Source organism: Talpa europaea, assembly GCF_964194135.1.
Source record: "Talpa europaea genome assembly, chromosome: 6".
Classification (NCBI taxonomy): domain Eukaryota; kingdom Metazoa; phylum Chordata; class Mammalia; order Eulipotyphla; family Talpidae; genus Talpa; species Talpa europaea.
Window position 1 is genome coordinate 18,025,246 of NC_140072.1, and position 27,876 is coordinate 18,053,121.

Sequence of the window (27,876 nt, forward strand, 5' to 3'; positions counted from 1 at the left end):
CACAGGTGACGCCTGTGGACGTCTCTTGTGCCGAAGTGGCCTTGGAGGCTCCCAGCTCCCCGGCGAAGGGGTCGTCGGATTTGTGGTCGGGCCTCACGGGAGAAGCCGCTGACTCCCCAAAGATGCCCCGCGGAGCTCTGGTCCCCCCCTCGCTCGCTGACTCCCTCGCGGGCGGGGGTCCCGGCCCCCCGCTGGCCCGCCGTTCTGGACCCGGCCACGCGTGACTCCCCCTTCCCGGGGTCGCCCTCGTACAGAAAAAGTCTTGGCCGGCGTCGGCGACCACAACCCTAGTAAAGGTCTGGAAACGGGTCGACGCCAGTAATTATCCTAATAGTGATTCCTGTAACAGTGACGGTGACGCCTGGTCTTGAACGGCGGGAATGAAGAGGTTTGAGCGTTGACACGGGCTCCCCACTCTGCAACTTGGCTCTTTGGAGGGGCCCGAGCCTTGACAGGGCGGCGGCTTTCCGAAGGCCGGTGCCTGGAGAGGACAGAGCAGCTCGTTGCGGCATAAAGTCACGTTATGCCCCTATGGTTTGCGGATATTTAAATTCTGTTAGAGGAATTATTCGGCTCATGCCTTTAGACATCAAGTGGCTGCCCCTCAGTTATGTCTAAAGATAAGTGGTTGATTATTTCAGGTTTCAGAAGTACCACGTTATGAGAAAAATCCATTGGTCTCTTCTTGAGAGCCTACATAGGAGAAAGATTCCATTTCTGCGTCTAAACCAGCGTCACTCTCATAAGTGTTTTTGTTTACATGGATATGGCTTTAAAAAGTTTTACATGCCTTCTTTATTTTTTGTAAATTTTCTGTAATCCCTTTTTTTACAATCAAAGTGAATAAAAGTTTACTTTTGGGGCGGGGGAGGGGGGGTGGGCGGCTAACCAAGTAGTCTTCAGCTATATTCTTCCAAACAGTCACTGTGTAACCAGAGTTAAATTTCTAAAACTTCAGCTTGCCATTCATTTATTTGAAATCCTTTAGTTTTTCCCCATAACTCAAAGCCTTGTTTAGTATGGAGTACCAAGCCATCCATAAGCGCATTACTATCTAGCTAGCCTCCTCTTACACATAAACACGTCCATATTCCAGACACAGTAAACAGCAGATTCTGCTTTAAAAATTAAACTTCCGTGCTTGACTTACACGTGTTCTAGCTGCCTGAATCCTTCTCCATCCCTAACACACCCTACCCCTTTTCAATATAACTCTTACATGTACTTTAGTCTCTTTCATGAGCCTTTCTGCCATGTCTTAAGATCCTGTAGGTGCCTCTTTTCCCAATAACATCTGTAGTCCTTACCAGACTTTGTACAGTCAGAAGCACAGGAGGGTGAGAGAATTCACCAGAGCCAGAGTAGGGAGCAGAGCAGGCAGAAGGACAGAAGTACACTGCTGAGGGGAGCAGCGGGCGGCAGGAGAGGTCTGCGCGCCATGTGGGACCCTCCTCAGGTGGCCGGGGAGCAGCCGGGGATCGAACCGGCGTTGCAGAGGCTGCGGGCAGCTTCGCAACCCAGCGCTCAACCGCTGCGCCACTGGGGAGGCCCCAAGTCTGATCTTTTAACTCTGTCTGATCAGTTGACAGTGGGTACTTCAGTTTAACTGGAAGTGAGGATTCCTATCTGGAATGAGATAAAACTGAAATGAAACTGATGCTAAGTTACAGAATCAGCATTGAATTTCAGCTTGTAAAATGTGAAGTCTATTCTGATAGCAATGGAATGCCAATGTAATTTTGGAAAGAGTGACATGAATGTTAGGAATTTTTTCGCCCAATATCAGAATGGCATCAGAAATGGCCCTCTGTCTTTAGGAATCTTAGTGATTCTCTTAACCTAAAGTTAAAGTATTTAAAATTTTAAAGTGAATTAAAGTTAGAAGATATGCAAGAATAACAGTATTAAGCAGAATTTATCTTTGGAACCACAATATTTCACATATATTTATTTAACAATATGATATAGTCATTAGCATTTACTACCATCTCAAATAAAAATAGCATATTTTTCCTTTTCAAGTGAATTGACTTACCAGCATCTTGGGGTTATGCACATACACTGGTCTTTGAGATCTTACATTAGGAACTTTCTGATGCTTTATATTTTGTGGTATTTTTTACTTTATTACATTTTTATAATGGAAAGTTATGGGAATTTTTGAATATACACAAAAATAGGGAGAGTAAAATATAATGAACCTGATGCAGGCATGTCTTGGTAATGATCAGCATTTTGCTACTGTTTTTCTTATGCCAGTTTTCTAGTGATCAGCCTTATTTTCTTCCTTAACTGAGTCTTAACATAATACAACTAATGATGTCTAATTGATCATTAATTTCCTTTGTAGCTATCTTCTTGACTTTATGTCCTACTAAGAAAAGGCTTCTCAAATTCCAAAATTATTCGTACATAGTTTATTCAAGTATTCTATAATTTTATATTTTAATTTTCAGACAATAAAAGGTTAGAGTAAGAAAGGTAAGGATCTAATTTTATTTCTTCCAAATGGCGTTTTTTTAAATGACTCATATTTTCTCTCTGATGTTGGGTACTCTCTTAATTATAAGCATATTTCCCATATGTTCTTGAATTCACCTTTATGCTAAATATTTTCCATATGACTTCCTGAACTTGGGTGGTTAATCCCACTTTAGTCATCACTCACTCTCTTTTGTCACAGGTAACCCCACTGCCAACTCCTTTCTCTGTTAAGTACTAGCAGGGGCCATGAGGCCAGCTGGGATATCAAGTACTTTGAATGCCTAAGAGAGGGCTCCAGAGGGTTTACTGTAATAATAGTTATCAAACCTTTTATATATAAAGCTTTAATTAGGGAAATTATGTTTTCTTTTCAGTGGGGTTATTTGGCAAATTGCTTTCCTGGTTGGAAATTGCCTCATCCACTCAAAATTAAGAGAGTGGTAGTCTGGAGCTAAAATGTTTGGGTTTGAATTCCCGCTCAGCTATTTACTAGGATTGTGCCCTTGGACAACTTACTGAAAATTGTTTCTACTTAATTGGATTTTTGTGTTGAATAAATATATGAAGTAGATAGAATAAGTGCTTGGTACATATTGAACATTCAGTAAGCGTTAGTTATTACTACTATATCACATCATAGGAAGTATGAAGGTTAGATACTTAAGTACTGATTTATACTTTTTTTTTTAAGGGGACAATTCATCTATTTCGAAAACCACAAAGATCTTTATTTGGCAAGTTATTACAGGAATTTAGACTTGTGGCAGCTGACCGAAGGGTAAGTTATTTTTATTCCTTACCCCTAATTTAAATTATTGTACAAACAAAATAACATTGAAAAAAGTAATTTTTTTTTTTTTTGAAAGTTCTGAGGTGCAATTAGGTTTTCTTTTTTTTTTTTTTACAGTAGTAATCTTCTTTCTTTTTTTTTTTTTTTATAAATTTTATTGTTATATTCCCCATACAATTGCAGCCCCCCATTCTGATCCCAATCCCTCCCCTCCCGCCCCCGCCCCCCTAAAAGTGTCTCTGGTTCATAGTTTTTTGTTGATTTTGATTTTCACTTTCTTATAGTTATTCATTTTCCTGGTCCCTTATTTAAGTTTTCTAGATTCCTGCTATGAGTGAGACCATCCGGTATTTTTCTTTTTCTTTTTGGCTTATTTCGCTGAGCATGATCCCTTCCAGCGCCATCCACTTTGCTGCAAATTGCATGTGTTTATCTTTTTTGAATGCTGAGTAATATTCCATGGTATATATGTACCACATCTTCTTGATCCAGTCATCTATTTTTGGGCATTTGGGTTGTTTCCAAAGCTTAGCTATTGTAAACAGTGCTGCTATAAACATAGGGGTGCAGGTGTTCTTTGGAATTGATGTTTCTGTGTCCTTTGGGTAAATACCTAGGAGTGGAATTGCTGGATCATATGGAAGCTCTATGTTTAGTAGGTCCAGAAATCTCCACACAGCTTTCCACAGTGGTTGGACCAATTTGCACTCCCACCAACAGTGCAGAAGAGTTCCTTTTTCTCCACACCCTCGCCAACATTTGTTGTTGCTAGTTTTTTTAATATGTGCCATTCTCACTGGTGTAAGATGGTATCTCATGGTAGTTTTGATTTGCATTTCCCTGATGACAAGTGATGTTGAACATTTTTTCATATGCCTGTTGGCCATTTGCATTTCCTCTTCAGAGAAGTTTCTTTTAAGCTCTTCTGCCCATTTTTTGACTGGATTATTTTCTTTGTTGTTGTTGAGTCTCATCAGCTCTTTGCAGATTTTTGTGATCAGTCCTTTATCATTAGTGTTGTGTGCAAAAATGTTCTCCCAGTTGGTGGGGTTTCTCTTTGTTTTTGTTATTGTCTCTTTTGCTGTGCAAAAGCTCTTTAATTTGATGTAGTCCCAGCTGTTTATCTTTGCCTTCACTATCACTGCTTTGGGTGATGTGTCTGTAAAGATGTCTTTGATGTGCAAATCACGTAGTGTTTCGCCTATATTTCCTTCTATATATTTTATGGTTTCAGGTCTTATGTCTAGTTCTTTAATCCATTTTGAGTTGATTTTTGTGTATGGTGTGAGGTGGTGGTCAAGCTTCATTCTTTTGCATGTAGCGACCCAGTTTTCCCAGCACCATTTATTGAACAAACTTTCTTTGCTCCAGTGCATATTCTTTGCTCCTTTGTCAAAGATTAGTTGACCATAAATCTGTGGGTTTATTTCTGGATTTTCTATTCGATTCCATTGGTCTGTATGTCTGTTCTTGTTCCAATACCATGCAGTTTTGATGATTATGGCTTTGTAGTATAGTTTGAAGTCTGGGAGTCTGATGCCTCCATTCCCTTCTTTTTTTTTCAGGAGAGCTTTGGCTATTCGGGGTTTTTTGTGATTCCATATGAATTTCATCAATAATTGTTCTATTTCTTTGAAGAATGACATTGAAATTTTGATTGGAATAGCATTGAATCTGTATATTGCTTTTGGAAGGATGGCCATTTTAATAATGTTTATTCTTCCAATCCATGAGCAGGGGATGTCTCTCCATTTCTTTGTGTCTTCTTCTATTTCTTTTAACAGTGTTTTATAGTTTTCTTTGTATAGGTCCTTTACCTCTTTTGTTAGATTTATTCCCAAATATTTGATTTTTTTTGTTTCAATAACAAAAGGGATGGTCTTTTTGATTTCTTCTTCTTCAGATTTATTGTTTGTGTATAGGAAGGCTACTGACTTTTGCGTGTTGATTTTGTATCCTGCCACTTTACTGAACTGATTGATGAGTTGAATTAGCTTTTCTGTGGAGTTTTTGGGGTTCTCTATGTATAATATCATATCGTCTGCAAATAGTGATAGTTTGACTTCTTCTTTTCCTATTTGGATTCCTTGGATGTCTTTCTCTTGTCTTATTGCCCTGGCTAGGACTTCCAGTATTATATTGAAAAGCAATGGTGAGAGTGGACATCCTTGTCTTGTTCCAGATCTTAATGGAATTGCTTTCAGCTTTTCACCATTGAGAATGATACTGGCTGTTGGCTTGTCATAGATGGCCTTTATGATGTTGAGGTATGTTCCTTGTATCCCAAGAATTTCAAGGGCTTTTATCATGAATGGGTGTTGCACTTTGTCGAAAGCTTTCTCAGCATCTATTGATATTATCATATGGTTTTTATATTTCTTTTTGTTGATGTGTTGGATAACGTTGATTGATTTTCGGATGTTAAACCATCCTTGTGCCCCTGGAATGAATCCAACTTGGCCGTGGTGAATTATCTTTTTTTTTTTTTTTTTTTTTTTAATAGAGGCATGCTTTATTTATTTGTTTGCTGGTTTGTTTGTTTGTTTTGTTTATACATGCACTGGGTACAGTCAGAAGCGCGGGAGGGAGGGTGAGAGAATTCACCAGAGCCAGAGCGGGGAGCAGAGCAGGCAGAAGGACGGAAGTACACTGCTGAGGGGAGCAGCGGGCCGGCAGGAGAGGTCTGCGCGCCATGTGGGACCCTCCTCCCGTGGCCGGGGAGCAGCCGGGGAACGAACCGGCGCTGCAGAGGCCGCGCGCAGTTTCGCAACCCAGCGCTCAACCACTGCGCCACCGGGGAGGCCCATGGTGAATTATCTTATGGATACATTGTTGGATTCTGATAGCTAAAATTTTATTGAGGATTTTTGCATCAGTGTTCATTAGGGAGATTGGCCTGTAGTTTTCCTTTTTTGTGTTGTCCTTGTTCGGTTTTGGTATTAGTGTAATGTTGGCTTCATAAAACGTGTTTGGTATTGTCCCTTCCTTCTCAATTTTTTGGAAGAGTTTGTGAAGGATAGGCACTAATTCGTCTCTGAATGTTTGGTAGAATTCATTTGTAAATCCATCAGGTCCTGGGCTTTTGTTTTTGGGGAGGTTTTTGATTACCATTTCAATTTCGCTAATTGTAATTGGTCTGTTTAGGTGTTCTATTTCTTCTTTATCTAGCTTTGGGTGATTGTAGAGGTGTAGGAATTTGTCCATCTCCTCTAGATTGTTAAACTTGTTTCCATATAACTGTTCATAGTAGTTACTGATTATTCTTTTGATTTCTGCTGTGTCCGTTGTGATTTCTCCTCTTTCATTGATGATCCTGTTTATTTGTGCTTTCTCCCTTTTTTCCTTTGTGAGCCTGGCTAGGGGTTTGTCTATTTTATTGATTTTTTCAAAGAACCAGCTCTTGGTTTCATTGATCTTTTGGATTGTTTTTTTAGTTTCAATTTCATTTATTTCTGCTTTGGTTTTTATTATTTCTTTTCTTCTACTGGTTTTGGGGTTTTTTTGTTGTTCTTTTTCTAGATCTTTGAGCTTCGAGATTAGGTTGTTTCTTTGCGTTCTTTCTTGTTTCTTGATGTGAGCTTCTATTGCTATATATTTTCCTCTTATTACTGCTTTTGCTGCATCCCATACATTTAGGATATTGGTGTCCTCCTTGTCGTTCAATTCAAAAAATTTTTTAATTTCTTCTTTGATCTCCTCATTAGTCCAGTGGTCTTCCAGTAGTGTGGTTTTTAATCTCCATGAGGTAGGAAAGTTCCTTGCCTTCTTTTTATGGTTTATTTCTAGTTTGATGCCTTCATGGTCAGAAAAGATGGTTGATATGATTTCAATCTTGGTGTATCTGTTGATGTTTGTCTTGTGCCCCAGTATGTGATCGATCCTGGAGAATGATCCGTGTGCGCTTGAGAAAAATGTGTACTCCGTTTTTTTGGGGTTTAGTGTTCTATAGATGTCTGTTAAGCCCAATTGCTCTAGGTCTTTATTTAGAGCTTTGGTTTCTTTACTTATTTTTTGTCTTGTTGATCTATCCATTGTTGATAGTGGTGTGTTGAAGTCTCCCACTACGTATGTGTTTTCTCTGATGTCTGTTTTCAGAGAGGACAACAGTTGTCTGATATATTTTGGTGCTCCTTCGTTTGGTGAGTATATGTTAATGAGTGTTATTTCTTCTTGAAGTATTGTCCCCTTGATCATAATGTAGTGACCATTGGGGTCTCTTTTTATCTTTTTGAGTTTGAAATCTGTTTTATCTGATATAAGTATAGCTGTTCCTGCTTTCTTTTTTGGTCCATTTGCTTGTAGGATTGTTTTCCATCCTTTAACTTTGAGCCTATTTTTATCTTTTGTAGCTAAATGTGTTTCCTGGAGACAGCAAAAGGTTGGGTTTTGTTTCTTAATCCAGGCTGCAACTCTGTGTCTTTTTATTGAAGAGTTTAGTCCATTTACATTTAGAGTTAATATTGATATGTTAACATCTGTATTTGCCATTGTGTTTGTCTTTCCTTTGATTTTATTTATTTATTCTTTTAATAACTTGAAAAAAGTAATTTTTAAGACAAATAGAAATCATTCTTAGCCCTACCATACCATTTTCATTTTTTTATGTGTATAAGTAATTTTTTAATGTACAATTATAGTATTTTTGTATATAGTTATTTACCTTGGGAGAAAACTGGACTGTGAAGTTTTTATTCTATATAGTTTTCAAGAAAAATTGTTTTTTGACTGCCTTATTTAAAGAAATTAAGTGGATATAGTATGAATTCATGGTTTTCTCATTTTCAGTGTAAGGCAGGAAAAATATGCTTTGAGACTAACTAGAAGGTATAACTGATTGGTTATCATTGTTAGACATTTTGTTTGTCAATATTATACTTCCAAGTTATTGTTTTATTTTCATTACTCTCATTATTGTCTAAATTTCATAAGCTCTCTGGAGGGAGTGACTGACTTTTGTTCAATTCTTTTATATAAAGCTACAAAATGAGCTCTCAACAAATACTTGATGATTTTAAATAAACCTAGCTTCAATGGAACATAATAAGCAGTGCCAATGATCTTAGCCAATTATTGTGGTACTAGAGACTTTGTTCTTTACCAGTGCATCTCTTATTTATAGTCAGAGCTCAATAATTCTAATGTTTGAAAATACTATCAAGACCTGAATGTTAAACTTCAAAAGCCAAGGGCAGGAAGTTAATCTGCTTCGTGTGTGTCTTCTCCATTTAGGAAGATCTCTTGAATACAAATATATCTCTATGATGTTGATGGAAAGCAACTATATTGCAGAAATAAGCAGGAAATTCTTTGATAGTACACCTTATTGAGGCAAAGCATGCCAAAGCATGGAGTTAGAAAAAAATAATATAAGCACACTTGAATTGTGAAGTTAACCCCTATCATACTTAAAATTTTAAGAGAGGTACACCTGGCTAAGCTCTTTTTACTACTACTCCTGTCTTAGTCCTTGGTCATTTTGCATTTCATGAGGAAGATCTTTACCTCTCAGTTCCTTACTTCCTCATCACACAAAATCTTGTCCTCTGTCCCTACTAGACATCTGCTGCTATGGTCATATTATAGACCTTATCATTTATATTAACTATATTCTCCCATTATCTCAATTTTAAGCATTTTACTCATCAAACATCATCTCATCTTTCTAGTTCACATCTTCTAGTTTCCCAACTTCAGTAATTCTTCAGTCTTGTTAGGACCTCCAATCCATTGATACAGCCTTATTTTCACTATTTTTCACTTTTTTTATCTTCATTTGCTTACTTATTTATGAACTTATATTAATTTCCTTAGCATTTTCTTGCATGTTTATTCAACTCCTTTGTGTTTCCCCCTACAAATCCTTAACTTCATTTCCTTTCTACTCTGTATACAAGCAACCAAATGTAGCCTGAAAGAAACACAAAGCCATGCTGACTTTCACTTTAAGTTCATAATCAAGTATGCAACTAATGCTGCCTGTATTATACTTTCTTAGTTAATTGTTTCCCATTCTCCTTTTTTTTTTTTCCTAAAGATTTATTTATTTATACAAGCGCTGGGTACAGTCAGAAGCATGGGAGGATGAGAGAATTCACCAGAGCCAGAGCAGGGAGCAGAGCAGGCAGACTATGAAGTACACTGCTGAGGGGAGCAGCGGGCAGCAGGAGAGGTCTGCGTGCCATGTGGGACCCTTGCCCGGCGGCCGGGGATTGAACTGGCTCTGTAGAGGCTGCAAGCAGCTTCGCAACCCAGCGCTCAACTGCTGCGCCACTGGGGAGGCCCCCATTTTCTTTCTTTTTTTTGAAGATGTATTTATTCATGCATATAAGAACCGGGGTATAGGCCAGATGTGCAAGAGGGTGAGAGGATTCACCAGAAACAACAGGGAACAGAACAGGCAGACTGACCGAAATACACAGCTGAGGGGAGTAGTGGGAGAGACAGGAGAGGTCTGCCATGCCATATGGGCATCTCCCCAGCTGGCCGAGATCAAACCCATGCTGCAGAGGTTGCGGACAGCTTCACAGCGCTGCACTCAACCACCTGCGCCACCAGGGAGGCCCCTCATTTTCTTAGATGATTGTTTAATACCATTTTCTTTCACTTCTCAAACTTCCGAAACCTTATTTATCCTCTCTAACCTGTTGATTTTGATTCCTGTTTAAAGATTACTTTTTTCAAGGTGTATCTCAGTTGCTCACTCTTCTATTACTTCTGTACCTCAGTCTTCTCACCTTTCTAAATAGTATTGCTCTTCCTGTCTCAACCTATAACTTCTATTTACATTCTATAACCACCCTATCCCATCTCACATTTGGCCTTTGCAATTATATCTGCTAATTTTAACATCTCCCAAATAACTGCCTCTTCGCTAATTTCTTTCCTTTCTACTTTTTTTTTTTAATATTTATTTTATTTATACAAGAACCAGGGTAGGCCAGATGTGCAGGAGGGTGAGAGGATTCACCTGAGACAGAACAGGCAGACTGACAGAAATACACTGCTGGGGGAGCAGCGTACAAGACAGGAGAGGTCTGCTCACCATGTGGGACCCTCACCTGCTGCCCAGGATTGAAACCACACTGCAGAGGCCATGGACAGCTTCACAGTGTTGCGCTCAACCACCTGGCCACTAGGGAGGCCCCTACTTTCTTTTTTTTTTTTTTTAAGATATATTTGTATTTATTTATGCATACAAGAACTTTGGGGTATAAGCCAGAGGTGTGGGGATGAGAGGATTCACCAGAGACAGAGGGGGGAACAGAACAGGCAGACTGATTGAAGCACACTGCTGAGGGGAGTAGCGGTCAAGACTGGAGCTGTCTGCCTGCACCATGTGTGTTAGCTCCTTGGCCAGGGATCGAACTCTGAGCCACCAGCGAGGCCCTTTCTTTTCTACTTTCAAATGAGCATAAATCTCATTTTTTAAATAGGGCATGGAGTGTAATAAAAATTAAAAACACCTCACTTAATCTCTTCATTCTTTGTCTTTTTTTTTTTTTTTTTTTTTTGAATGTTCTTTCTTCTTTCTCTGACTAAATCCAAGCTATTTTCAAGGTGTATTTCAGGTCCTCACTCTTTTGTGGCCTTTCTAAAACATGATGATCATTTTCTTTTGCAGTTCTACTTCATGTGATTTATTTAAATTACCAAGTACTTACTGCGTTTTGGGGGGTTGAGGAGGATTTATTTTGATATAATTTCAAAATGACAGAGAAGTTAAAAGATTAGTATAAGGAACTCCCTGATTGTCATTAACTCAGGTTCATCAGTTGCTCTACATTTACTTTATCCTTCTCTTTCTATATATTGATAGAGATAAAATGATACTCAAATGTGTATTTCTCAGTGATTTAAGACTTTATATGTCAGAATTTGAATAATCTCCTTTCTATTATTGTATTTGAATAAACACCCTACTAGAATTATTCTTTAGATTTATATGTTGTAATAATAACATGGTTGATAATTTTGGCAGACTTAAAAAATGCAACACTTCTATTTTTTGAAGGAAATTTGTGCTTATTCCTTTGAATATCAGTATGAGTGACAGTATCTTGAACAGACCTAGCAAAGTTCATCAGTGCTATGCAAAAAGGATTGATTTTCTTTTCCACAGTCCTGGAAGATACTGCTCTTTGGTGTAATTAATTTAACATGTACTGGTTTCCTGCTTATGTGGTGCAGTTCTACTAACAGTATAGGTATGTAATCATTCTTATTTTTATGGAGTTAATTATTTTACTTTTAATTTTATGATTTTAAATAAAGGCTTAGCTTCCTTTACATAGAATATAATTTTGAAATATAATTCAAAAGATAAGAATGAGTGAATCTGGGCCTCCCCGGTGGCGCAACATTTGAGCGCTGGGTTGCGAAGCTGCCCGCGGCCTCCGCAGCGCCAGTTCGATCCCCGGCTGCTCCCCGGCCACCAGAGGAGGGTCCCACATGGCGCGCAGACCTCTCCTGCCGCCCGCTGCTCCCCTCAGCAGTGTACTTCGGTCCTTCTGCCTGCTCTGCTCCCTGCTCTGGCTCTGGTGAATTCTCTCACCCTCCCACGCTTCTGACTGTGCCCAGTGCATATATAAACAAAACAAACAAACAAATAAATAAATAAAATGCCTCTATTTAAAAAAAAAAAAGAATGAGTGAATCTGTTTGAAAAATGCTGTATTTGTTACAATACAGCAATCAAATGCTGTATTTGATTCAGTTTTTAAACACTATCATTTAAAGTAAGCTGTTATTTTTTTAAAAGATTTATTTATTTATACCTACAGGAACTGGGTACAGGCCAGAGGTGTGGGGATGAGAGGATTCAGCAGAGACAGAGTGGGAAACAGAACAGGAAGATTGATAAAGCACACTGCTGAGGGGAGCAGTGGGCAAGTCAGGAGAGGTCTGCTGCGCCATTTGGGTAGCTCCCTGGCTGGGGATCAAACTTGTGCTTCAGTGGCTATGGATAGCTTCATAGGATGCGTCTTAACCCCTGCGCCATGAGGGAGGACCTTTCATCATTTTTTAAAAAGTTTTATTGGGGGCCTACCTGGTGACGCAGGGGGTTAAGAGGCAGCACTATAAAGCAATCTGCAGCCACTGAAGTACAAGTTCGATCCCCAGCCAGGGAGGTGACCCACATGGTGCAGCAGACCTCTCCTGTCTCACGCGCTGCTCCCCTCAGCAGCTTGTGTTAGTCAGTCCGCCTGTTCTCCTCCCCACTCTGTCTCTGGCAATCATCCTCTTACCCCCCTGTACCTCTGGCCTATACCACAAAGGTACAGGGGGGTGAGAGGATGATTCCCAGAGACAGAGTGGGGAGGAGAACTGGCGGATTGACCAAAATACATTGCTGAGGGACACAGCACGCATGACACGAGAGGTCTGCTGCACCATGTGGGTCAGCTCCCTGCCTGGTTATCAAACTCATGCTGCAGTGGCTGCTGATAGCTTCATACTGCTGAGACTTAACCCCTTGTGCCATGAGGGAGGCCCTCTTTTTTTTTTTTTTTAAAGATTTTTTTTTTCTTTTATTTATGCATAGAGAACTGGGGTATAGGGCAGAGGTGCTGGGGTGAGAGGATTCACCAGAGACAGAGTGGGGAGCAGAACAGGCAGATCTACTGAAATAGACTGCTAAGGGAAGCAGAATACTGGGGATCGAACTCAGGCTGCAGACAGTGATAGCATGATAGCGCTGAGATTTAAACCCTGCACCACCAGGGAGATCCTGCTTCATTTTTCTTCGTATGTAGCCAATTTGGTTACATATATTAATCACATTTTATAACATTTGAGCTTAATCAGCGATCCATAAGTTTTTTTTTTTGGTAATGTACACATTGCAATGAATAATTTTGTTCACTTAATGATGTGTCTCCTTGTATTAAAACTGCCATGTGTTGGAATGCTTGTGGTGATTAGATTATAAATTATTAGAGTAACTTGGTATTAAGTTACTTTGTGCAAACAATTATAACTTTCTATAGCTTAGGAATTCTGAAAACTTAGTAGTAATTATTACTATTGCTGTAAGTCCTAACTATAAATTCAGTAACATTTTAATCCCTGTTTTTATTGCTCTGCAGCTTTAACTGCCTATACTTACCTGACCATTTTTGATCTTTTTAGGTAAGTTTTTAAAAGTCTCCTTGATGTTTTGAGGTTAATAAGGAATTTGTTGTACTGAATTTATGAATTGTTCTTTGCTTAAAGGGATGTAATCTTCAAAATAAGTAAAATTGTCAGTTATATAGCAACAGAAAAGAAAATATCCATGCATTAATTCAGGTGCTTCGGATGCCTATGTATCTGTGGGAGTTAGGTGTGCACAGGGAGTAAGGTCATGTCAGAATTTACCATGTGCCTGTGCAGATAGGAAAAGAGATGAGGAAACATTAATAACTGTGAAGTGAGTAATTGTTTTTTGTGTGTGTTTTTTTTTTAAGATTTATTTATTTATGCATACAAGAGCTGGGGTACAAGCCAGAGATGGGGAGGGGGTGAGAGGACTCACCAGAGACAGAGCGGGGAACAGAGCAGCAGACTGACTGAAACACACTGCTGAGGGGAGCAGTGGGCGAGACAAGAGAGGTCTGCTTTGCCATGTGGATTGCTCCCTGGCCGGCTGGTGCTGCAGAGGTTGTGATCGCTTCATAGTGCGGTGCTTAACCCCTTGTGCCACCAGGGAGGCCCAATAATTGTTAAGGAGACAACCTATTGACTCCCTGCCTCGTGGACCTTTCATATTTCCATGTAAGGGTTGCATAGTACTTGGAGCTTAATGTTGTTAAGATACTTGCTACAGGAGTGTGTTGCAAGGATGTCCTATCATCACATAGCTAAATCTACTTGAGTGGTTTAAAACAGATAGTTGTTACCTGAATTTCACATTGTAGTCAGTTGTTTTAGATTTAATCTCCACTAGAAAAATGAACATAATTTTATCTTACCCAGAAAGTCTTCAGATGTTTTTATTTAGTTTAACCTTTAGTGAAGATTAAGTAAAGTTTATCAGAGTTAAAAATTTTTTGTATATGCCTAGAGTAAAATATATTACCATTACTATTACTGTGTCATTTTTTTGCATGCTCAGTTATGGAAACTATTTAGGGTGGATAATTTACTGAGTAGAGAAAGTACTGGTTAGGTACTTTCTGATGTGTCATAACATATTTCAGTATCTCCTTTTATTAAAATTGCCATGTGTTAGAATGTTTTTGTGGTGATTAGATTGTAAATTATTAGAGTAACTTGGTGTTCATTTACTTTGTGCAAGCAATCATAACTTTCTGTAGCTTAGGAATTCTAACACTTAATTTCTTTCTATATGTTCTCTTCTAGCTGTTATTCTAATGCTGAATTTATTTGCTTTTTTACTTAGTTTAATGACTTGCTTAATAAGTTACTGGGTAATGATGAGGAAACCTAGTCCAGTGTATTCATTTGGGTAAGTTCAAATTATTTTTTTTCCTGCTAACTTATTGCTGTTAAAATAGTTATATTAGATTAAAAAAAAAAAACTAGCTACAATATTTCTAGAAAATAAGTGCTATCTCACTGGTAGAATGGTGATCAGGTATCTTCCAAGAGGATTCTGGGTAAGAATCATGAATATTTATTTATTTATTTATTTATTTTTAAGGATTTATTTATTTATTTATACAAGCACTGGGTACAGTCAGAAGTGTGGGAGGGTGAGAGAATTCACCAGAGCCAGAGGGGAGAGCAGAGCAGGCAGACTGACGAAGTACACTGCTGAGGGGAGCAGCAGGCGGCAGGAGAATTCTGCGGGCCATGTGGGACTCTCACCCAGCGGCCTGGGATCGAACCGGCGCTGGGCAGCTTCGCAACCCAGCACTCAACTGCTGCGCCACCGGGGAGGCCCAGAATCATGAATATTTAAACTTAAATCATGTTAAAATAAAATATTAACATTAGGATCTTTTCTTTTTTTTTTTAAAGATTTATTTATTTATTTATACACGCACTGGGTACAGTCAGAAGTGCAGGAGGGTGAGAGAATTCACCAGAGCCAGAGCGGGGAGCAGAGCAGGCAGAAGGACCGAAGTACACTGCTGAGGGGAGCAGAGGGCGGCAGGAGAGGTCTGTGCGCCATGTGGGACCCTCCTCCGGTGGCCAGGGAGCCGCTGGGGATCGAACCGGCGCTACAGAAGCTGCGGGCAGCTTCTCAACCCAGTGCTCAACCACTGCGCCACCGGGGAGGCCCGATCTTTTCTATTTTTTAACATAAAATATTAACATTGAGATCTTTTTTGGGAATCTTTTAGTTAAAGTACAAAGGAGTTTCATCTAAGTATATCTTTGAGATATTAAGTAAATGTGATATACTTAACATTAATGTTATTGGTAGAAATGGATTTTTATCACAAGACTGGATTTGTGGTAGCAATGGACTAATGGAATCTGGTATTTCTGTTTCTGTGGTTTTGGGAATTACTGAAAGTTGAAAGATAATGCCTTATATTAGAGGGTTTAAAAAATATATTGGGGAGGGCCTCCCCTGGTGGCACGGTAGTTGAGCCCTGGGCTGCGAAGCTGCCCACAGCCTCTGCAGCGCCTGTTCGATCCCCGGCCGGCCAGCGAGGGTCCCACATGGCGTGTAGACCTCTCCTGCCGCGCCCACTGCTCCCCTCAGCTGTGTATTTCATCAGTCTGCCTGTTCTGCTCCCGACTCTGGCTCTGGTGGATTCTCTTACCCTCCCGTGCTTCTGACTGTACCCATTGCTTATATAAATAAATAAATAAATCTTTAAAAAAAAATATATATATATATATAGGGGGAAAATGAGTTCCTTTCAGATTCAAGGAAACAGTGGGACAGAATAAACATGAAATTTTAATGCAAAACAAAGATGTGTGTGTGTGTGTACAAATGTCAGCAGAATTTGATAGAATTAGATTATAACTATGATAATCAATATTAAGGCATAGATATCTGTATGTGAAAATATGTGACTCTGAGTCAAGGTTTTGATTGTAAATGAAAGAAATCCAACTCAAACTAGTTAGGGGAAAATTACCCTCTTTGGTTTTATATATATATATAAAACCACATTGGGGGAAGACAGGGTAACTGGCATAGGGACTAGAACACTTAGGACATTTTCTATTACTAGACCTGCCTTTCTCTGCATGTTGTTTTCAGTTTCTCAGACTACTTTTTCTGCCATTCTGGAATGATAACTCCTAGTAAGACCTTAGCTTGTACCTTCTCATTTTCATCATAGTCCTAACTAAAAAAAAGTCATGACTAAGAACTGTTTATTTGGGCACCTTGGAACAGATGTTAATGGTTAGATCAGTTACTGTGGCCAAGATGTGATAGCTCCTATTTTGACCCACTTCCTCATTTTAAGTTGGAAAGGTGGGAGAAATTAAAGAGTAAAATTAAACCTTCAAATATAATTGCAGTAAGTCACAAAACTTGATATATATTTAGTAATTCCCAAGTCCATTCTCCAGGCCTGAGATCTATCATTTTTCAAACTTACCTTCTTGGCAGCTTCACATGAATGTCTAATTGGTGTCTTAAACTTAGGCTAGGATGCTTGTTTTCTTCCCCCAAAATCTGTTCTCCTGCAGTTTTTCCCTCTTAGTAAGTACACTCCCACTCAGTTGTTCAAGCAAAAAATTCTCAGTGATCCTTGATTGTTCTCTCATTGCCTGTGTTTATCCATCAGCAGCATATGTCAAGGTGGCCAATAATCACATCAAAAATCTGCCCCATCTCCGTTTCTTTACTGTGACCGTCCTAAAACTAATAGATTTCTTTTACTTGTCTAAAGCAATGTCTGCCATCCAAACTGGTCCGCATGCTTCTAGTCTTGCCACTGTTTAGTCCATATTCCATAAAGTACCTAGAGTGTTTCTTTTTTTTAGATTTTTTATTTATTTATACAAGAGCTGGGGTACAGGCCAGAGCACAGGAGGGTGAGAGAATTCACCAGACAGAGCGGGGAGCAGAACAGGCAGATCTACTGAAATACACTGCTGAGGGGAGCAATGGGTGAGACAGGAGAGGTCTGCCCCACCATGTGGATATCTCCCTGGCCGGCTGGGAATTGAGCCCACACCGCAGAGGCTGTGGACAGCTTCCCAGCACTGCGCTCATCCCGCTGCGCCACTGGGGAGGCCCGAGTGTTTCTTTTTATTTATTTATTTATTTATTTATTTTTTCATTCATTCATTCATTCATTCAAGCACTGGGTACAGTCTGAAGCGCAGGAGGGTGAGAAAATTCACCAGAGCCAGAGCAGCGAGCAGAGCAGGCAGAAGGACCGAAGTACACTGCTGAGGGGAGTAGCGGGCAGCAGGAGAGGTCTGCGTGCCATGTGGGACCCTCCTCCGGAGGCCGGTGAGCAGCCAGGGAGCAGCCGGGGATTGAACCGGTGCTGCAGAGGCTATGGGCAGCTTCCCAACCCAGCGCTCAACCACTGTGCCACTGGGGAGACCCCGAGAGTTTCTTTTTAAAAGTTAAATCATGTTATCATCACTCTTCTCCTTAAAACCATCCAGTTGTTTCCCATTATAGTTAGAATAAAGTCCTGACTCCTGACCACAAGTTACCACTTCCTTGCCCTCTATACCATACTGTCTTTCTTTTTGCAATTTGTTTTTTTTTTTTTTTTTTTTTTTTTTTTTTTTTGAAGAGGCATGTATTTTTATTTATTTATTTGTTTGTTTGTTTGTTTATACATGCACTGGGTACAGTCAGAAGCGCGGGAGGGTGAGAGAATCCACCAGAGCCAGAGCGGGGAGCAGAGCAGGCAGAAGGACCGAAGTACACTGCTGAGGGGAGCAGCGGGCGGCAGGAGAGGTCTGCGCGCCATGTGGGACCCTCCTCCGGTGGCCGGGGAGCAGCCGGGGATCGAACCGGCGCTGCAGAGGCCGCGGGCGGCTTCGCAACCCAGCGCTCAACCGCTGCGCCCCCGGGGAGGCCCTCTTTTTGCAATTTGAACCCAACTAATTAATTCCTTCCTTATGGTCTTTGCTCAAGCTATTTTCTCTGCTTGAAACATTCTTCACCTGATGATCTTTGCAAGATGAGCTTCATGTTATTATTCCAATCTTAATATCACTAAATGCTAATGTCATTTAGTGACTTGGTCCAATCTATTGTAAAAATAGATCACCTAGTTACTCTTGTCATGTCAACCTACTGTAATTTTCTGTATCGAACTAATCAGAACTTATAAATTGTTAGTTTTTCCATCTCCCTCTTTAAAATAAAAATTTTAAAATATAAATTTCATGAGAGTAGGGACTATATCTTATTCTGCTTATATCTTTGTGCAGGATTAATTTTAAAAAATGACTATACCTATATAGCTACTACCTAGAGCACTATAAAAGATGTTACAAGTCTCCCAGAAGCATCCCTTAATGTCAGCTCAGAGTCAAGGCTGACAGAAATAACCACTGTTCTGATTTCTGTCATTGCAAATTAGTGTTGCCTGTTTTTGAAGTCATATTTAAATACACACATATATATAAATGGGATGAGAGTATGTACTCTAATATAGCAGCAGTTCCTTCAGCTGATAGTTTTGGGATTTGAAGACATATTCATAGTTTTTTTTAATTTATTTTGATTTTCATTTTATTACATCTTTGGTTATCTTTGAGTAGTTACTGTTCTCCCCGGTGTGGCCCTCCCACCCATATTCTACCCCTGAAACACCACTACACTTCTCTGTGTCTCCCTTTCCTGCTCCAATCACTCCAACTCCTCCCTCACTGCACTCTCTAGATCCTTGCTTGGCCCACAAGCTTTGTCCTTTTCCTGTAACCTTTTCCTTTTTCTGTAACCATGTCCTTTTCTGGAAGACGACCTGTGCTCCTGGACCGCAACAAACCAGACTGCTCAGGTCCCCAGGAGCAACTGAGAGGCAGTTAGCAAGACAGCACACTTCAGGAACCTCTTATAGGGTAGGTGTGTGGAGTGGTTCTTCAGACTGATTTTGGAACTTCCTCTGGAATAGGAGACTGTTTTCTCTAGACCAGCAAGGTCACTGGGTTCCATGCCTCCTCATTCACACCGATTGCCCCATACAGTCTGTTGCCTGTCACGATGCTAGTTCTGAGTCTTATAATTCTGGCGTTGGGAACCCGACTCCCAGTGTTGGTGGGGAAGTTCCCTCGTGGGGACAGGCTCAAGCAGGTGGTCAGTCCAACTCCTCTCATCTCCTTCCGTGGTTTCCAGTCCTGCTGTCCATCCCCAGTCACATCTCGGAAGTTTTCCTCCCCAAATTGGAAAAGGAGGAAGCCTCACTCAAGTTGCATGTATCTCTGGACCAGGGGTTTGGCTCCCTAGCCCCTGGAGATATTGTAGATAGAGCTCATATAACAGGTCACCACACCAGCTTATCACATTGTCTTATCTCTATTGGTTCCAACCATGCTCTGTTTGGGTTCACCCCATAAGACATATTTATAATTAACTGCAACTATGTGTGGAAGTGAGAGACTATATAGTAAGTGATTGAAATCATGAACTCTGGAGCCATAGTGCCTAAGTTTAAAAACCTGACATTTCCGTTTGCTAGCAAAATAACTTTAAATTTTTTTTTATTTTTATTTTTAATTAATTAATTATTTGTGTGTGTGTGTGTGGGACCCTCACCCATGGCTGGGGTTCGAACTGGAGCTGCAGAGGCTGTGGGCAGCCTCGCAACCCAGTGCTCAACCACTGCGCCACCAGGGGAGGCCCAACTTTAAATTTTTAGTTATGTTCCTTGTGTTTTAAATTTTTTATCTCTTAAAAAAAAGTTGATAAAGTAACACAAGAAGTTGGAAGGTTGATTTTTTTAAAAAAGATTTATTTATGTATGCAAGAACTGAGGTATAGGCCAAAGGTGCAGAGGGGTGAGAGGATTTCACCAGAGACAGAGTAGGGAACAGAACAGGCAGACTGACTGAAAAACACTGGGCACGACAGTGGGCAGTGGGCAAGACAGGAGAGGTCTGCTGCACCATGCGGGTAGCTCTCTGGCTGGCCGGGGATCAAACTCGTGCTACAGAGGCTGTGGATAGCTTCATAGTGCTGTGCTTAACCCCTTGTGCCACCAGGGAGGCCCAAAGTTGGATGGTTTAGATGATATAACATATTAAGTAATTGGACCTATATAACTTTGACCTGTCAATTAATGATAATTATTATAATAATGACCGTGTCTAGAAAAATATGGACCATATGTGGGTTCTGGGAATGTGTTGTACAAACAGGCACTTTTTAAAAATCCATATTGTTCATTGTTTATTATCATCCTAGAAATCCCATAGTCTGTTCCTACAGTGGGTTTTTTTTTTTAATTTTTTTTTCAAACAATATTTGCTTCCCCACACCCCATCAGGTTGAGTCCCCATAGAATTTCCTTCTCCAAGGCACCTGTGCACCATCACCACAGTCTCCTGTTCTCCTCCTTCCCTCCCATTGATCCCTCTCCCTCCTCCTCACCTGCAGGATGTCTCTGATTTATAATTGTCTGTTTTTGCTTTGTTGTGTTATGTACTGTTATTATTTTTTTTTTACACTGATGTCTTATTTGGTTCCCCTGTATTCCTGTTATAAGTGAGACCATTCAATATTTTTCTTTTTCCTTCTGGCTTATTTCACTGAGCTTAATTCCTTCTAGCTCCATCCATGTTGCTGTGAATGCCGTGAGTTATCTTTTTTGATTGCTGAGTAATATTCCTTTGTGTATATGTACCACATCTTCTTGATCCAGTCATCTATTTTTGGGCATTTGGGTTGTTTCCAGGTTTTACCTATTGTAAACAGTGCTGCAATAAACATAGGTATACAGGTGTTCTTTTGAATCACCCTTTTTGTGTCCTTTGGGTAGATCCCTAGTAGTGAAATTGCCAGGTCATATGGTAGCTCCATTTTTAGTAGACTGAAGAACCTCCAGACAGCTTTCCATGGTGGTTTTTCCAACAATGTTTTACTTAGTAGGCACATACGTATATTGAGTGAGCAAATTAATCAATGTGTATTCTAGGTTTGAAGAATTATGGTTTGGAGATTAGAAGAATTATGCTGATCTAATTAATTTTTTTATTTCAGATTTGAAAGATTAGAAGTTCTAGCTGTATTTGCTTCCACAGTCTTGGCACAGTTGGGAGCTCTCTTTATATTAAAAGAAAGGTACATTTTTATATGATATGATTGTCATTGTGAATTCCATTTATTCCACCTTTGAGAATATAAAAGAATCTACTGAGGACATGTCACATTTTAAGGGTATACAAATTAAAATGAGCAGTGCTAGTTTCCATAGTACATCTCTTTATGTTTCAGTTATCATATTTAAAGTTTTTTTTTTTTAAATTTATTTTTATGTAGAAGAACTGTGGTGTAATGAGAGAATTCTCCAGAGACAGAGTGGGGAATAGAATGGGCACATATACTGAAATATACTGCTAAGGGGAGCAATGGGTAAGATAGGAGAGGCCTGCTGCACCATGTATAGGTTAGATCCCTGGCTGGGGATTGTCTCAGGCCACAGCAGTAATAGAACTGAGACTTACATCTAGGCTACCAAGGATGCCCCATATCAAAAGATTTTGTGAACTTAATTAGATTAATTATATATATAACTGAGCATTTAAAATTTATTGTAATTTATGGGGGTGCATTTTCCTTCCATATATGCACATGTTCTACTCACCCTCTGTAGTAAAACATTTTAATTTTATACTTTATAGAATTTATTGTAATACATTATTTCTTTCTTTTAGTGCAGAACGCTTTTTGGAGCAGCCCGAGATACACACGTGAGGTTTTGCTTTGACTATAACATTAATTAATAAATTGTTAAATGGCTTATTATTCATAAATAATAAATAACATTATTTATTATTATTTTTTAAAGATTTATTTATTTATACAAGAAACGGGGTACAGGCTAGATTAGCAGGAGGGTGACAGGATTCAACAGAGACAGAGCGGGAAACAGAAGCTGACTGACTGAAATACACTGCTGAGGGGAGCAGGGGTGAGACAGGAGAGGTCTGCCAAGCCATGTGGGACCCTTGCTGGCCGGCCGGGATCGAAACAGCGCTGCAGAGGCTGCGGACTACCTCACAGCGCTGCGTTCAATCGCCTGCATCACCAGAGGAGGCCCAGCATTACTTATTATTAACTGTTACTTTGGCCACTATCAGAGTTCAGAATGTGGCAATATACATTTCATTAGTATTTTACAATGAAAATCTCCAAATCCTAAGCTCTCTTTACTCTTAACTGTTAGTAAGCCCTGAATAGTTTTAATACTACACAGGGAACGCCTTTCCACCCTGACTTCAGATCCCTCATTATTCAAATCAACACACTAAACGTTTACAGTCCTCTCTGGTCTTCTGTAATTTAAATTTTGCTCCCCAAAGCCTTTTAGTAACTCCAATAGAAAAGATGGTATGGTTTTCTCTACCTCATAGTTGCTAGCTTTATGGACTTTATGTATGCTAATTAGTTAAATTCAGGATAGTCTAACCTGTTTGGTGTACTATAAACCAAAAACCATTAGCATTATACAGTTTTTACCATTATCTGTAAGATGTTAATGCTAAGAGCCTTTTTTTGTCCTGTGTAAGATGAAGCAACAATAGGTAAGACATGGGTTTGGGGAATAGAAAAGAAGTTCACATTCTGGTTCTGCAAGTAGCAAACCATTGAAGCCTACCACTGTGCCTTCTACATGCTGAAAATGCATAGTGACATTACAAAAAAAAATGCTGAATATTATTGTTGTTCTTTTTAGGGGAAGATTACTAGTTGGTACTTTCGTGGCTCTTTCTTTCAACCTGTTCACGATGCTTTCTATTCGGAATAAACCTTTTGCTTATGTCTCTGAAGGTATGTTTAATTTACCATTTATTAAAAAATCCAATTAATCACTCATAAAAAATCTTTTGTTCATTTCATTAATTCATAAATCAATGAGAAAGTGTATACTAAAGAGAACGGAAAACTACTTCAAAATTTCTCAGGTTTTTTCCATGCAGGGCATTATAAAGCAAAATTTAATTAATTCAAACTTTAAAATACTGGTTAAAAATAGGCGGGACTGACATGTGATGAGAACAGTTGATGTACTCATTGCAAGTAGTTGTATTTTAGTAATTAAGGAACTTCCTTCTGGATGCGCATATATTTGAAAGTAACAAGACTTTCTTTTGAAATAATTTTTTTCAAGTCTTTACAAAATCAGACTGATCTTTCACTTTAGTGGTCTAAATTACTGATGTTTTAAAAATAATTTCAGTATTTTGAAATCCCAGTAAGGCACAGAGTTAACCACTGAGTGATGAAAAAGTGAGGTAATACACAAGTGGGCTCCGTGCAGAGTCCCACACTTTGATGCAGAGATAGGAGGGTCTTTTTGGGTCTCGCTGACTTCAACTCCAGGAAAATTGAGAAGAAAGCTTTTGAAATGCTTGTTCAAGTTTATTTATTTTTAAAAAAGATTTATTTAGACAAGCACTGGGTATAGTCTGGGTGAGAGAATACGCCAGAGCCAGAGCAGGGAGCAGGACAGACTGATGAAATACACTGCTGACGGGAGCAGCGGGCGCGCCATGTGGGACTCTCGCCGGTGCTATAGAGGCTGCGGGAAGCTTTGCAGCCCAGCATTCAACCACTGCACCACCAGGGGAGGCCCGCTTGCTAAAGTTTAAATGAATTTATAGTATTGTGAATTTATAGTATGAGTTGTATTTGTGTTAGAGTATGAGTAACTGCTGAACTAGAAAATTAAATAATGATATTTGCTATGATAAGTATTACTTTGAAAACCTTTATGTAAGTTATTAAATTGCTCACTATAGAAATTTTAGGAAGGTATAAAGATTTAGAAATGGTATCTCTGTAAAGATCAGAGAGATACAAGGAAGAAAATAAGAATACTAATAATCTCATAACCCATATATAACAGCTTTTAAAATTTCTATTTTATTATTTTCCTTTTTTATGCACATATAATTTCTTTTTATGTATTTAGAATTTTATGCATTTTCAATTTTGTCTGGCTTTTTTAAGTTAACATGTCTTGAGGATTGCCTTTCATTAAATACTCTGAACAAATGATTTTTGAAAGCTTACATAACATTGTGTCATATGAATATTTTTAAACATTATTCTTAAATATATTTCCAACCTTTCCTTGTAGCCATAATGTTATAATCAGCTTCTTTATATCAAATTTCTTGCATTTCTGATTCTCCTTTAGCATAAATTTTCAGAATAGGAATAAAAAATTGGATAAGAATCTATTTTTTTCCCCTTCCTCGGAAAACCCCCATACCCCTGCAGTAGCATTTTATTTTACAAATATTCCATTTAGAAATACCTTACTATGTGCTACCCTGTACAGTCAATTAGTACCTGTCTCTGAAAAGCAAAGCAAAGCAAACCTTCCCCAAGCTGGAATATTCAGGTCGCCAAAGATCCTTCATTTTGTTATTGTAACTTCTAAGGAGTGATGCCTCTTTCAACGGAGAACCATTTCTTTTTGATAAGTGAATCCAAACTGCCATTGTTTAATTCCAACTTTCTGTCACCCTTTTCTGTATCTGCTCATTCTGTTGCAGTCGACAGTCTGAATCGGTAGCAACAGTGGGCTCAGGCTGAGCTTCATTGCCTCTTGGCATCAGGGAAGGGCCTGGTCAGTGTTCTCTTGGATGATATTCTTGAAATTTTCAAGTATGTGCATTTCTTGGTGACCACGCTTCTCTTCAAATTCTTTCACAAGATAACAGGTTTCACCTTGAATAATTGGTCTGTGATCTAAAAATCCTGAATGAATTTCTGCAAAATCTTTGATAATGTTTCACCCTGAATAATTGATCTATGATCTAAAAATCTTGAATGGGTGCCTCACTGGTGGCACAAGGTGGCACAGTGTCAGCACTGTGAAGCTATCTGCAGCTACTGCAGCACACGTTTGATCCCCACTAGGGAACTGACCCACATGGCGCACCCGACCTCTCCTGTCTCGCCTACTGCTCCCCTCAGCAGTGTATTTTGGTCTCTCTGCCTGTTCTGCTCTCTACTCTGTCTCTGGTGAATGCTCTTACCACCCTACCCACCCCCACACCTCTGGCCTACACCCCAGTTCTTGCATACATAAATAAATCTTTTAAAAAAAATAAGTAAAGGGCCTCCCCGGTGGCACAGCTGTTGAGCGCTGGGTTGCAAAGCTGCCCACAGCCTCTGCAGCGCCGGTTTGATCCCCGGATGCTCCCCAGCCACCGGAGGAGGGTCCCACATGGTGCGCAGACCTCTCCTGCCGCCCGCTGCTCCCCTCAGCAGTGTACTTTGGTCCTTCTGCCTGCTCTGCTCCCTGCTCTGGCTCTGGTGAATTCTCTCACCCTCCCGCACTTCTGACTGTACCCAGTGCATGTATAAATAAATAAATAAATCTAAAAAAAAAAAAAAGATTAAATCACACTGTTATCAGTTCTTCCCAGGAAAACTGATATTAAAAATAAAAAATAAATAAGTAAAAATCTTGAATGAATTTCTACCAGATCCTTGGCAATGCCAAGCCTGCTTCTCCCCAGCAAGTCCTTCTTGCCATCAGTGCTAGAAGTTGCTTCACCAGCCCTGGGGGTCTCCGTCCAACTGCCACTCCAAGAATCTAAGTAGCAAATACATAGGTAATTTCACTAATTTTTGTAAGTCAGCTGTATATATAAAGTTGAAAATGCTTTTGATTTAGTACCTCAGAGGCATAAAAGAGGAAAAAGTTTTAGATTTGAGAAATAGCTTGTCCTTTTGTAATGTTAATACAGTCATTACCAAATTGTTTTTTTTAAGTTAAATAAATCAAGTATATCTGGTAGTGGTTTATTCTTCTATATAGATAATTTTAGTATTTTCTTCTTAAAGCTGCTACTACAAGTTGGCTTCAAGAGCATGTTGCGGATCTTAGCCGCAGGTAAGATGTTATGGAATTCCATGATATACATATGCTATTTTATTTTTTTTAAAGATTTATTTATTTATGCATATAAGAACTGAGGTACAGGAAAAAGGTGAAGGGAGTGAGAGGATTCACCAGAGACAGAGTGGGAAACAGAACAGGCAGATTGACTGAAATGCACTGCTAAGGGGAGCAGCGGGCTAGTAAGGAGAGGTCTGCTGTGCCATGTGGGTAGCTCCCTGCCCAGGGATCGAACTCATGCTGTAGTGGCTGTGGATAGCTTCATAGGTTGCACCTTAACCCCTTGTGTATATATTGGGGGCATGAGAAATAACGTTTATCATGGGAACTTAACATTACTTATTGCTGAAGTTTCTACATGAATCTCCCAGACCAGATTCTCCTAGATTCTTATGTTCCTTTACTTTTCAATTGATGATACAAGAGACCTTTATGAATGAGAGCTTTTCCCCCAATCCTCTTTAAAAAATATATGATACTAAAATAAGTTATTGTCTATAAGATTTTCATCAGTATTACATTCTGATAGCATTCTTATAATGAATACTGGTTTGTTTGGTTTTTTTATAGTTTGTGTGGAATTATTCCAGGACTTAGCAGCATCTTCCTTCCCCGGATGAATCCATTTGTTTTAATCGATCTTGCTGGAGCCTTTGCCCTTTGTATTACATACATGCTAATTGAAATTAAGTAAGTATTTTCAATAATTTTCAAGAGTGTTTCTTGTCCTGGAGACTGACTTTAAAGGCATTATGGGATGGGTAGGGGATAAACATACATCATTTTTGCTTAAGACTTGTGTGAATCTGGTCTAGTCTTGTCCTCAAGTGTCTTCACCTAAAAAAAATTAAGGGGGTTGGATTCAATAAGTGTTTTTCACTACAATCTATGATGCAGACTGGAAAACTCTTTAAATTCCCTACTGCTGACCTGATGAGCGAAACTGGGAAGAGGACAGTAAGAGAGATAAGCCTACAACTGCTGTTGCTGAGAGAGGGAAGAGAAGAGGAAGTAGGTGTGAAACAATTTAAAAAAAAAAAAAAAGCAAGTCTTTTAGGAAATAAGACTTTATAGCTGCTTTAAGCGTAACATTTTATGACATGACTCTTTGAGTTCCTGTCCTTTAAATATTGGTGTTGGTGTTTACTAGAATCTGTCCTTAATACTTCTTCATGTTTTGCATGCTCTCGTGGAGATCATATATGATTATAAGTTTTTATTTGCTACTGTTAGGTAACTCCCAAACCTCTATTCTAGCACAGTTCTTTAGTGAACTCCAAAAGGCTTGTATTATTGACTTCTTCTCATCTGCCTCAACTGAACTGTTTTTCCCATCTCCAAAACTGTTTTTTTCTTGTATTTCCTGACTCAGCAAATGCTATTACCATCTGTTTATTGCTCTTTTAAAAAATTATGTTAAAATAGGGGTCTCCCTGGTGGCACAAGGGGTTAAATATCAGCACTATGAAGCTATTCGCAGCCACTGCAGCCCGAGTTCGATCTCCAGCCAGGGAGCTGACCCACATGGTGCAGCAGACTTCTCCTGTCTTGCCTACCCCTCTGCTCAGCAATGTATTTATTTCAGTCAGTCCTCCTGCTCTGTTCCCCACTCTGTGTCTGGTGAATCCTCTGACCCCC

General features: G+C 39.4%; 1 protein-coding gene across 2 annotated transcripts in view; it reads left to right on the forward strand.

The window, feature by feature from the left end:
- Nucleotides 1–3,181: 3,181 nt before the first annotated feature.
- Nucleotides 3,182–27,876, forward strand: part of SLC30A6 (solute carrier family 30 member 6) — a gene marked incomplete at its 3' end in the record, with an annotated part of 33,142 nt that continues 8,447 nt past the window's right edge. For both annotated transcript variants that reach the window (XM_084235842.1, XM_084235843.1), the window contains exons 1-9: nucleotides 3,182–3,262; nucleotides 11,394–11,478; nucleotides 13,360–13,402; nucleotides 14,655–14,720; nucleotides 21,360–21,440; nucleotides 22,034–22,069; nucleotides 23,056–23,150; nucleotides 26,184–26,232; nucleotides 26,809–26,928. In XM_084235842.1, the coding sequence (XP_084091968.1) occupies nucleotides 11,451–11,478; nucleotides 13,360–13,402; nucleotides 14,655–14,720; nucleotides 21,360–21,440; nucleotides 22,034–22,069; nucleotides 23,056–23,150; nucleotides 26,184–26,232; nucleotides 26,809–26,928 (518 nt within the window). In that variant the 5' untranslated portion in view covers nucleotides 3,182–3,262; nucleotides 11,394–11,450. The remainder of the gene's footprint in view (nucleotides 3,263–11,393; nucleotides 11,479–13,359; nucleotides 13,403–14,654; nucleotides 14,721–21,359; nucleotides 21,441–22,033; nucleotides 22,070–23,055; nucleotides 23,151–26,183; nucleotides 26,233–26,808; nucleotides 26,929–27,876) is intronic.